Raw genomic sequence first — 12,933 nt, forward strand, 5'->3', positions numbered from 1 at the left:
TACTACACTAGCATTCTTAGTCTATTGTCAGATCAGGTACCATATATAACAGGGGGTATACATATATCCTCATTAACTGAAGCCTGTTGGTTTTAATGCACACTTAGTAGACCACAAAAAAATATGTAATACAGTTTTTTTGGGGGGGAAACTTCATTGAAATATATAGTTTCATGACAAGATGGGCAGCAAATAAATAAACACACAAGCAGAATTTGAATAGGGAGCTATATTCTTAATTTTTATTAATACTAACCAGAGTTATACAAATGTAATGAGCTATTTTTCTTGTTCTAACAGGGTCCTGAAGAGCTTAAGCTGAAATGGGAACACATTACAACTTTAGTTGCTAGCCTCAGAGAATTTGTAAGATCAACAGATCGCAAAATCATTGCAAATACACTTTCAAAGCTGAAACTGGAGCTGGACTTCGACAGTCATGGCATTAGCCAAGTTCAGTTAGTACTCTTTGGTTTCCAAGATGCAGTAAGTATATTTTGGGCTTGTTGTTTTGCTAATTTTAAGAATATAAGCAGTCCCTTACTGGATTGGACCCCTGTCCCATCTAGTCCAGCAGTCTGTTTTCACAGTGGCCAGCCAACTGCATAAGGAAGCCCATTAGTCTCCCAGCATATGATCTTCAGAGGCACTGACATGGCCATCAAGTCATGAATATTAAACATTTAAAAAAATTTTTAGAGGAAATTATTCAATTTAGATCAGGGCTGTCAAACTCGCAGACTGCGGGCCAGATGTGTCATACACTGGCCACCTTCACCCCTGGTTTAGCAAAGGGGGAAAGTCACAATACATCACGTGAGGACAACATGATGCCGCAAGTTTCACGCCCCTGGTTTAGATGAATTTGTGCATGTGCATCTGCTTAATAATGATAGCTTGAGGCAGCATCCTTCTACTTCTGTATATTATGGCAAAGATTCTGTTTCTTGGTGAACATGATGCGACTTTCTGATCTTTGAGATCTAGAAAAGAAGGGTATCATTCATTTCTCCAGCCCAAATGTTGGGATGAAGGATAGAGATCTTTTACTGCTTCCAAAATTGAATAATAAGTGTAGATTATACAATAATATTTGTAGATTTCTAATATTTATTTAGGTGTTACGGTTGCATCCCTTCTGTCAGTGAATGATAGCTTCTTATTATTGTGTGATTTATATTTGGTAACTCAGAAAATAATTTGTATTGAAGATTTAATAATAGGTTCACACATGTTTAGATATTGATAAATATGAAATATTTTGTATAGAAGATACAGATTATACAGATTAGTTACTGTTCTTTAAGTAACTAAAATAACACAACATTTTGTGTTATTCTGGTCAGTAGAAAGAAATTATAAATTAAGTGAATCCATACAAATGGATACAAATTTGTCTTTCAGAAGTATTTTGTTCTTCAAATATTGATCACTTGTTAGATGGTAAACTGATTATTTAGGGAGAGTGGTGGTAGTGAACATGGTATATCCAGACTGAATTACCTACATGATTGTTGTTTAAAGATTAATAATAGTTTCACAATTCTAGTTTCTCTTTCCAGGTGAATAAAGTTCTACGAACCCACAATATTAAACCACATTGGATGTTTGCATTGGATAGTATAATCCGCAAAGCTGTGCAGACTGCTATTACTATTTTAGTACCTGGTAAGATATTTGTCACTTTTAAAAATAATTTTCTGACCTAGACTACTTGCAACTTCCAAAGTCTCCAGGTTAGAAATTATGGTTTGCATAGAATAGTGTGAATTTGTTTGGGTAAAACTAGAGTTGCTTCTAGGTGATATGGGTGTGACAATAGTTTAATAAACAAACAAATAAATAAAACTGGTCTTTGATTGAGTATTATTACATCATACTTGCCAAAATGTACTAAAAATTGATACTTTTGTTATCATTAGTAGGAGTACTATATGTGGCATACCTTTACCTTCTCTATCTTACTAAAAACAATTATGTAAAAACTTAAATAACCCAGGCCAATTATTTAAGGACCATTCTGGCAGTGAAGAAGACTGTAACTTGAAATTTAAGAGAAGTCAAATTAATGAATGAAATTGAAGAAAAGGAGGGTCAGTATGTTGTATATCTGTGAAATTAAGATAGGACAAGGATGTAGGTCTGAAGGAAGGTGATCTGAACTAGTGGAATAGCTCATGATATAAGGAAGGGGCTAAAGATGTAGGTTTAATTATGAATGAACAGATGTCATCTATATTATTGTGGTAATGTAAGAAAATTATAACCCAAAGGTTTGTGGTAGTTTTATATTGTAGTTCAGTAAATGGTAATAATAGAAGATACCAACATGGGTTTTAATTAAAATTCTGTACTATTCTGAATGAAGATATTGGGGAGGGGGGGGGTTATTCTGTGACATGAGTGGGTGAGGAAGAATGAGATACAGAACAAGTGATTGGGCCATTCAGATATTCATGAATGAGAATGGTGATTGTGAATACCTGCTTAGAAAAAAGTCTGGGTTTTGAATACATGGTTTTTACATAAGTCAATATGAATGCATGGCAAAAGACTGAATATAAATATAAAAGCCTGATACATTTGGCTGTTCTTGATGAAAGATCAAGATAATCCATTTACGATACAAAGGTGATGAGAGATACTAAATGTGGGACAGTACCTTTGTGTTGGAAGAAATGAGAGAAAAGGAGAAAAAAATGAAAGAAACTGAAGTGCAGGAAGAGAAAGTTCAAATTCTGTATGAAAATTCATCTTCCAAAAATTTAATGAAAATAAAAAAGGAGTGTGGAAAGAATTGTTACACAAAGCTACCAAAATATATGGAAACAAAGTTGTGGGGAAGAAGATTATATAAAAATACTGAATGCTGCAAAAGAAGATACAATGTAACATGAAGTTAAAGATGTGAAGAATGGCCGTTTTGATAAAAATAAAATAGCGTACATTGTTTTAAGTGGCTAAAAATAAACAGCAGTGAGCCTTTGGCAAATTGAAATGAATTAAGCATGAAAGTAATAATTTAGGATAAAATTCTGCTAGAGTGTTTTAGGTAATTTTGTGAAAACGATAATGAAATGTCAAAGAGTGGAACGGAAAAATAAAAACTGTAAGTTGTGTGCAGGAATTCTGATTGAAAGGATATGAATGGTGGCAGTGAGGGAAAAAAATAAGTACAGTGCACTAATAAACCAGATAATACACTTTAGTACTGTATATTGGTGCTATGTTCATGTTGTTGGTGGCGATCCCAAGTTATATGTATTAAATTTTGGATTGTATGATTCAACAAGTGGTATGAATCTGAACATTAACGTATCAAAACCAAGGTAGTTATGTTTGATAAAGAAAATGGAGCAAATTATAACAAATTATATATAAAAGCAAAGAAAAAGTAGATAAACCTTTAAAAACTGTTTAGCAAAATGGAAAAACTGATGGAGAATGTTTAAGATATGAAAGTGCTGGTGGAAAGGTTTCTTTTGAGACATGAATACTTGTTTAAAAAAATATGAGAATGGCCATGTCTAAGAATTTGGTCTTGGTTATATGGAAATTAGAGTTGGGTATGTAAGGAAAAAGAAATGAACGCAGTGGGGAAATGAAATGATTTGGCATGTCTGTGGAGATTCTCAATCTTCCTAGTCATGGTTGTCCCAAAGGTATGGTTTTTTTTCACAAGGCAACTGGATTTTCTTGGGGTTTTTTCCTTGAAAATGTTTCGCTTCTCATTCAAGAATTCTTGAATGAAAAGTGAAACATTTTCAAGGAATAAACAAAAAAAAAACATGATTTAACATGTTCATCCCTTTCTGCCAATCCAAACTGGAACACATGACACAGAGTCTTGAAAGCACTCCAAGGAAGGAGATTAGTAAGAAGGCTGGTGGGGCACAAATGGTTTGTTTCATTTCTTTGTGTTAAAGGATATGGCCAGGGAAGAAAGAGAAAAATATTGGAAGTGAATGGCTAACAATGTCAATGGTACCAGTTGAGATACGGTAGTCTGTGTTCTTTGGCAAAAGACTCCTGGCAACAAATGGGCTGTGCCTCATAAAAAGGAAGGAGTTGGTGGCATGTACATTTCAATCATCATCACCTTGCATACTTTATCTGCAAGGCTTTAATTGAATCCTGTGGGGAAAGAAGTCTAGAAAATAGTGCAATGCCAATTATTGGAATTGGGACTGGGAGGCGTATGCAGAATGTTGAGGCAATTGAATAATGAGCATGTGAATAAATATAGGAAGGAATAGACAAAGTTATGTGATCTAAAATTTCCAGTGTTTCTAGTAAATGTACATATTATGAGGAACAAGTTGAATGCAAGAAAATAAATATGGTTTAGCAGGTATTACTGAAACCTGGTAAGTAGAAAAGAAGGACTGGAGGATATTTAGTTATTCAAAGGGGAAGGTAAAGGGCAAGCATGCATTATAGGTTATATTTGTATGTGAAAGAAGTGCCTCACATATTGAAATCCAGGAATTTGAGCATAAGAATCTACTTAAGAGCATTTGAGTGCGAATAGGAGGAAGGGGAAACAATAAATGTTTTATTGTGTGACTATGCTCTGGCTCACTAAGTGAGATAGAAGATCTAGATAATACTTTCCTAGACCATTTTACAGAATGATGGAGAAACATAACAACAACAACAACAAACAACAATAATAAATAGGTATTTGGCGATCTATCAGAAAATCAACTCTGGCAAGACTTCAAGAAATATTGCTTACCCTTTCATTTTCCAAAAGGTTAAAGAAAAAACTGATTGAAGACATGCAAGCAGTAAGAAATTTGAGAGGAAATTATTGTGAATTTGAATTTTAAAATATTGTAGAAAGAGCAATGAGCAAAATTTAGTTTTCAAATAAAAAATTAATTTTGCCAATATTCCAGAAGAGCTGATTCCTTTAAAGATCCTGTGAACAGAATCCAGAGGTCAGAGGGAACACAGGAGGGTTAGAAATTTCTCAAAAATAAGGAAGGGTGGTTGTTGTTGTTGTTATTTGCTGCTTACTCTGGAATCTCTTATTTCAGGAGTTGCATGTCTGCTTTAGTGTGGCTAGTAAAACTAAATTTGCATGTCAGCTTCTCTGTGGCTTGTAATCTCAACTTGTTATATACCTTCGAGACCGACTTCTGCCACCAATAGACTCCCACCGGCCAGTCTGCTCCCACAGAGAGGGTCTTCTCAGGGTGCCATCGGCCAAGTTATGTCGGCTAGCAACACCCAGGGGGAGGGCCTTCTCTGTGGGAGCCCCTGCCCTGTGGAATGAACTGCCCCCGGAAATGCATAAGATCTCCGACCTCCGTGTATTTCGCTGTGCCCTCAAGACCCTGCTGTTCTGCCAGGCCGGGCTATCAATGTAATGATTTTAAATTGGGTGTTTTAAATTTTTGGGGTTTTAAATCTGAGCCAAAATTATTTAATAATTTTAATTATTTTTAATTGATGTCTGTCTTTGTGCTTTTAATAGGCTGTACACCACCCTGAGTCCTTCGGGAGAAGGGCGGTATAGAAATAAAATTATTTATTTATTTATTTATTTATTTATTTAAAAGTGCTTTAAAGTTTATCATCTAGATCAGGAGTGTCAAACATGTGGCGTCATGTCACGTGACGTATCACGACCCCCCCTTCACTAAAATGGGTGGGCGTGGCCAGCTCATGACGCATCCGGCCTTCAGGCCGCGGGTTTGACACCCCTGATCTAGATAAATAGCAGCTCTGAGGTTCATCATACTTGTTTCCAGTTTCATTGTTGTGATAATAAACAATTCAATTTCTTACAGAGTTGAGGACGCACTTCAGTTTAGCATCCGAGAGTGATAATGCAGACCAAGATGAGATTGAAGCTGAAGAGGAACATGCTCCTGACCCAGCAGTTCAGGGTCCTTGCCTTGTATTGGATGATGCAGTAGCTACCTCAGGAGTGAGCACCCTTAGTTCAACAGTATCTCATGATTCTCAGGCTGCCCAGAGATCTCTCAATGTTCAACTTGGGAGGCTGAAATTGGAAACAAATAGGTGAGTCTGAATTTCCCCTATTTACAAAACTGGCTCAAGGTTTTAAAATGGATGCATGCATCATGTGGGCATTTTTTTCTGGCTTTGTCTCACTTTACCTTTATCAATCAGTTTACTTTATTTCCATCCAGTTTTAATAATGCACCAATCATGCCCTGAATCAGTGGAAGGTGACAGGGTATGCTGCCTCAGTAAGATATTACTGAGGCAAATTACAGCAAAACATTACGAGTGCACCAATATTTAAATTACGTGAAAAATCATAAATAACCATATTGAAGCAACATACATTTCACGTTATCCTCATGCAGCTATAATTGCATACCGTGTTACAGTGGTGGGTTGCTACCGGTTCACCCCGGATCAGGTGAACCGGTAGCGGCGGCAAGAGACTCCGCCCACCCGCCCGGACATCTCTGCGCATGCACAGAAGCAGCGCCCACAAGCAACCACAAGCAAACCAGTAGCAAACGAAATTGAAACCCACTACTGCCATATTAATCAAATTAATAACACCACCAATCATCTCAGTTACAACCATTCCTTACTCCCTAGTTCTAAATGTCTTTTGAAACAGGTGGGTTTTTTAAAAAAAAAAACAATTTCCTAATATCAAGAAAGAAGACAGAGTTCTTAGATCTAGTAGTAGGTTATACCAGAAGAGGGCAGCACCTGCAGGAAAGCGCCTCCCTCAATGTGGTCTCTCGCTGCACCACATGTGAGGTGGACACTTTTAGTAGAAACTGCCTGGAGTGATCAGATTTTATCGGGAGTAACTTTTTGCTGCAAGTAGCCAGGCCTCAAGCCTTTGTCATTCGTAACCAATGCCTTGAATTGCCCCTGAAGCAGACTAAAAGTACTGCAATACTGATATTAGATATATCAGGTAGGTCCAATTAGCATGATGGTCTGAGTGAGAGTGATATTTAGCACTTCCAAGAACTTTCACTACTTCACTCAAACTAAGAGCCCATAAACTATTTTTAAAAATCCTAAAACTGGTGAATTTTCTCTTGACACCTAAGCAGGGGCCCTTCTGACCACAATTTCCATCTATTATTTTTCCAGCTGGAGATCAGAATCTGGGAGAATCTCCTACTTCTATACTAGCTCTTTTATGGAGAACCACAACTTTCTTCATAACCAAAGATGGAGTTTTCCTGGAATCATTTGGCTATTTAGCCAACAGCCAATACCTGCTAGTTTTTAGCTTTCCCTTCCCTTATAAACACTGGAAACTATTAAAGATTCATGCTTAGGCTGAAGCTTGTGGTTTATCTTGCAGTTTAGCTAAGATCATTAGTAAATCACAGCGTGGTTTTTTGAATATTTTCTCTGACTAAATTTTTAATCAAGGCGTTTTCTTCATAATGTTGCTATGTTCTGCCTAGAAATACTTATGCAATAGGTAGAGAGAAATGATGTAATAAAATAAATAGATGAATTTACTTAAGGGGATATTAGTCACACATAAGCACAAAAGGGCCTACTGTGTTTGTGGTCCAGATAACCTGTTCCTGGTAGACAGTAGAGGTTTGCTCTTACAGTGGAAGTATGCCTAAAGATATTGGGAGGGTGTTTGACCATTGCTAATGCAAGACTGAAATAGCTATTCTTTTCAAAAATATTGATTAGCTCTTAAAAAATAATTAATGATACTTAACTCCTTCTCATTTCCCTTTCATTTTTAACAGATTACTAGAAGAGCTAGTGCAGAAGGAAAGAGAATTTCAAGCCCTCCTGCAACATGCTATAGAACAAAAAGAACAGGAGATCAAACATCTAAAGCTTAAGACTCAACCAATAGGTGCTTATTTGAACTCCTCAAAAGTAATTGCTCTTCACAGCACTTTCCAAACCAATATAGTCAAACCTTCCAATGTACCGCTTCCAATATACTGCTTTTTCCCCCCATTAGGATGACTTTTTCACCAGCTAAAAGTCCCTTTTAGTCAGTTAATGAATTCAAATAAAAATATGACCTACCTATTTAGAACATGAAAGGAGATACGACTAGCTAAGAGACATTGTCTCTGGCTTGTTTTTCAGATTTTTGTTCTTTTTAGTTAAAAGGGATGAATGAACCCCCAGTTAATTTTACTATCCTGCATGTATGCATTCATAAGGAGACTTTGGACAAAATCACATACACTTTTCACCCTTGTGTAAGGATTGCCCTCTGTGCACTTCCAGATGGTATTCCTGCATGCCACCATCTGACTGTAGCTCATCATCTACTTGCAACGTGCTCTGTAAATTTTCCCTCTTCTCTCACCTCCAGAGGCAACATACCTCACGCTAATGTACATGATGGAGGCAGCCTGAAATGACTATGGTCTGTGTCAGATGCACCTCCAGTTGGTTCTGCAGGTTTTCTGTGGGACTACCCCTTCCACCCAGCCTCTGATTTGCTCTCTTACTCCTCACTCCTTTTTAGCTATAAGGGAAGGCCATTATGTTGCTTTTATAGACACTTTTAAAAAAAATAGGTCTCAATGTATAGATTGCAAAGCCCTGAAATTGACTAACCAGTCCCTATCCTAATAGCAATAGCACTAACGATCTCACTTAGATCTATGTACCTCTTCACAGTGCTTTATAGCCTTCTTTAAGTGGTTTACAGAGTCAGCATATTGCCCCCAACAATCTGGGTCCTCATTTTACCAACCTCAGAAAGATGGAAGGCGGAGACAACCCTGATCCAGCGAGATTCGAACTGCCAAACAGCTGGTAGCTGGCAGTCAGCAGAAGTAGCCTGCAATACTGCATTCTAACCACTGAGCCACCATTCAATTAATTAATAATACATTCAATCTAATACATTCAATTGGAAGAATAAAAGAAAGGACTCAACCACATTTCATGTGGTTTTCAGTTGGTCCACAGTGAAAAGAAAGAAATGATAATGCATCAATGGAGTAACCAGAGCACTGTATGTGTCAATTGGAAGAGGCTTCTCCCATAGTGAATCATGCTTGATAAGACTGGAATTTCAACCGAGGCTCAGAGAATGTTGTCTGTTAAAGCTGTCTAGACGACAGCAGAACAGACTTTTCCGGATGTCCAGGAAAGGATATATTGGGAAGTCAGCAAGATTGAGGGCAGCATCATTTCCTGTTGGTCTTAGGATAGGAAGGAAGCACAGCAAAGTAGCTGGGTGAATGTTTTTCCTACTCCTCTCAAGAAAAACAAGAATTAGGGTTTGTTTTTGTTTTTTTTATTATAAAGACAAGTACAAATTTCACTAGATACAATTAACTGCTGCTCAGTTTTTCAACAGTGAATAGGGCTTGACCTTCTTCTCCTTCCTTCTCCCAACTTTCTGTTTTCAAAAAAGGAGTCAAACCTTTTCCTTAATTTAAAAGGAGATTAGGAGCCTGGTTTAGCTCAACAGACAGAAGCACTGTAATTTAACACCAGCTGTCTGCAATTAAAGTAAGATCGAATCTCGCCAGGCTCAAGGTTGACTCAGCCTTCCATCCTTTCTAAAGTAGGTAAATTTTGTGGGGGCAATAAGCTGACTTTGTATAAAATATACAAAAGTATGAAGGCTATTGCTTAACGCACTGTAAGCCGCCCTGAGTCTCCGGAGAAGGGCGGCATATAAATCAAATTTTTTTAAAAAAAGTCTTTTCAGTTTAAACTAAATATTTTTTTTTAAATGAGCTTTTAAATGTTTATTGGGGTTTTGCTGGCTTGTTTTAGCCAGTCACAATGCCCAATAGATGAGAAAGCAGTTATTAATAGATAATTATATACTGTAGCCCAGGGCTATCCAACTTTGGCAACTTTTAAGACCAGTGAATTCCCCAGCCAGCCATGCTAGGAATTGAAGTCCACAAGTCTTAAAGTTGCCAAGGTTTGACACAACCTCTGGTATTAACAAAAGACACATCACCAACCATCTTTCCCTGCATTTTTATTTTTATCTCTGCCTTTGAATGGCTACTGATACAAATAAAATACTGGATCTTTTTGATTTTGATCTGATTTAGCATGCAGTTTTTACAGCGTTATGAGAGAATTCCAAAAGGAAGCCAAGAGAGTTTAATTGAACTCAGTATAGATTTGTTTCTGTAATCCGCAAAAGTATGACTGAAATATTCACTGTATTTGTACAGATTGAAGATTTATTTAAACTGTTACAACATGCTGCTTTCAGAAGAAATTCCTTCTCTTGAAAACATTTTTTGGCTAATTAAGGTTAATTATGGTTAGAATCATCATTAAAACCAACCCAGTACTGAAATTTATCATCCTTACCTCATGCTTCACTTATGCATACAGGGCTAATTTTAAGGATATCACTCTTTTATCATGTGGGGTTTTCCAAATGTGTTTTTATTATGACTCCCACCATGCCCAACCAGTTTGCACCATAATAACAATACTTGCTGAGCGTGATGGTAATTCTAATTCAATTAATCTGGAACGCCTCAGAATGGAGTGTGTGATGTACAATTTTTATGTGTTTGTCTGGAAAAAGGTTAGTTATTTTTGGAATTGTGTATCATAACTATACTAACTTGTGTCAAATTTTTTCTAGATATTCCTGGCTTGTCTGTCTCTCACTCTACACCAGATAGAGGAATTGAGGATCCAGATCTTATTAATTGGCTGAGAGTTCATGGTGCTGACAAAGAAACTATAAACAGGGTAGGAAATACGTTTCTTGGGTCTTTTTTGTTATTGTTGTTCTTTAGTGCCTAAGTAGCACTGAACATTTAATTCTTTTGTTTGCAATTTTAGAAGAATAAAGATAACATTGCAAAAACAAAATAAATCAGGGAAAACCATAGATAGATAGATAGATAGATAGATAGATAGATAGATAGATAGATAGATAGATAGATATAGGTATAGGTATAGGTATAGATATAGATATAGATATAGATATAGATATAGATGATATAGATATATAGATAAGATATAGATTATAGATATAGATATATAGATAGATATAGATATAGATATATATAAAATGCTGCTCAGGATTGGATTTAGGGCTATTTTTACATGAAATTTTTGATCTTTTATGGGTGAACAGCTTGTACAAAATAAAATTACCTGCATACCCCGAATGTCAGAAGTTATATTTTTCAAGTTAATATATGACAGCATCTTCTATGACAAGATAGTGAACGTTTTACAATATTGGGAGTGATTATTTCTAATTCATATTCTAAGATATTTAAAAATGGTGTGTAAAAGGCATCATGCTGGAAACCGGGAAGTAATGAGTTCTATCAAGTTTACCTTATGCAGGAAGGCTACCTCACAGGGTTGTTGTTGTGGGGAAAATAGGAGGAGGAAAGAGTATTAATTACATTCACCCCCTTGAACTATTTATAGAAATAATAAAGGTGGGATAAAAATCTAATAAATAAATGAATGAATGAATGAATAAATAAATAAATAAATAACTATAAGATATTTAAGATAGATCTTTATGTTTGTATTTGTATAACTTGAAAGCAGTTGTCAAAAATACTTTGAAATAGATCCCAAGCATATTGGTCCCTTATTGGGGTCTTACAGACATACCCAAGAATCTGACAGATTGTAAAAAATTGGAACAAATTTTGAAAAGTCTAAACATCAACGAGTATAATCTTACCATGGTAAACATAAAATACATTAATTTGCATTGGAACAAATACAATATAAATTAGCCACAAAACTAAATGAACCAAATGAAAACCAAACTCAATCACACACACGAATACATGTCTGTTTAGATTATATAATCTCATAAAGACCAGAAGTTTTCTAAAGGTTACAACTTTCTCTTAATAAGCTTCTAAAAGGAGTACTCGCATAGAATTCTTCATATAGAAATTCTTTGTAAGAACTAGTCCATTTTAAACAACTTTTTAAGCTTTAAGATGGCTACTGGCCATAATAATATTAATAAACTGGTTCATGTACTTTATTTTAGCTTGATTTCTCCTGCCAGCAAAACAAGTTTTAAAAATTAGGAAGAAATTCCTATTTATTGTTGGTGCCAAATTAGCTGTAATCATAAATCAAAGTTTTCTCTTTCATTATGTGTGGGGTGTAATAATAATCAAGATGATAGCCATGGTTGTGTGATTGAAGCCCTGCCTTTTTTCATGTGAATCATATTACAATGCTTACAATGCTACAATTTTTTTAAAAAAAGGGGGAGGGCTCTTATCATGTGGTCATAAACATCTTTTACTCCTTCCCCCCATGCCGGGCACATGGCCCTGATTAAGTATGAAGTGTGGGTTTTGCTTACCCCTTTAACTGGAATTCTTTCAAAGAAAATTTCAGTTAGACTAGTCAAGCTAGTGAAATCTTTTCAGAGTGTTTTCCTAATAAAAGTTAGAAAACAAGTTTTAAAAGTTAGAAAACAACAATAAAAAAGTAGTCAAAAACATTTTTCATAGAACATTTTAGATGTATTACTTTTACATTTTACATTTACATTTTACATCAGTAATCCGGGAAGTTCTAAATAGCATTATTTCATTCATTTAATATTTGATTATATTTCTTTGTAGTGGCTGACCTTGAGAATTCAGCTCATTTCAGTATCAATTAGTTTTTGTAACAGTGATAAAATGTGATGTGCCATAAAATAAATGTATACTGTATTAAACATTTTGATACCACAATGCACATTTCAAGACAAATATATTTTTAATTAATCAGGCATATTATAAAAAACCAAGTGCACAAACAGAATAATAACTTACAGCTCCATCGGCATAACTTTTACTAATTCTTTATTTTTTTAGTTTCTAGCAGAAGAATACACATTGACGGATGTACTCTGCTATGTTACCAGGGATGATTTAAAATGCCTTAAACTCAGGCAAGTATTTTTTAAAAATAATTTATACTATGCGTGTAGATAATTATTTAATGAAAACT

At 35.5% G+C, this 12,933-nt stretch overlaps 1 protein-coding gene across 1 annotated transcript in view; it reads left to right on the plus strand.

Annotated features, from left to right (window-relative positions):
- The window catches only part of MAP3K5 (mitogen-activated protein kinase kinase kinase 5), a 109,829-nt gene that overhangs the window by 93,718 nt on the left and 3,178 nt on the right, over positions 1–12,933 (plus strand). Inside the window, exons 24-29 of the mRNA XM_070932686.1 lie at positions 301–486; positions 1,563–1,668; positions 5,799–6,033; positions 7,728–7,840; positions 10,580–10,689; positions 12,798–12,874. Coding sequence (XP_070788787.1) covers positions 301–486; positions 1,563–1,668; positions 5,799–6,033; positions 7,728–7,840; positions 10,580–10,689; positions 12,798–12,874 — 827 coding nt within the window. The remainder of the gene's footprint in view (positions 1–300; positions 487–1,562; positions 1,669–5,798; positions 6,034–7,727; positions 7,841–10,579; positions 10,690–12,797; positions 12,875–12,933) is intronic.

The sequence above is a fragment of the Pituophis catenifer genome, unplaced genomic scaffold, assembly GCF_029215685.1.
Source record: "Pituophis catenifer annectens isolate HBS135680 unplaced genomic scaffold, rPitCat1.0.hap2 SCAF_1, whole genome shotgun sequence".
Lineage (NCBI taxonomy): Eukaryota > Metazoa > Chordata > Lepidosauria > Squamata > Colubridae > Pituophis > Pituophis catenifer.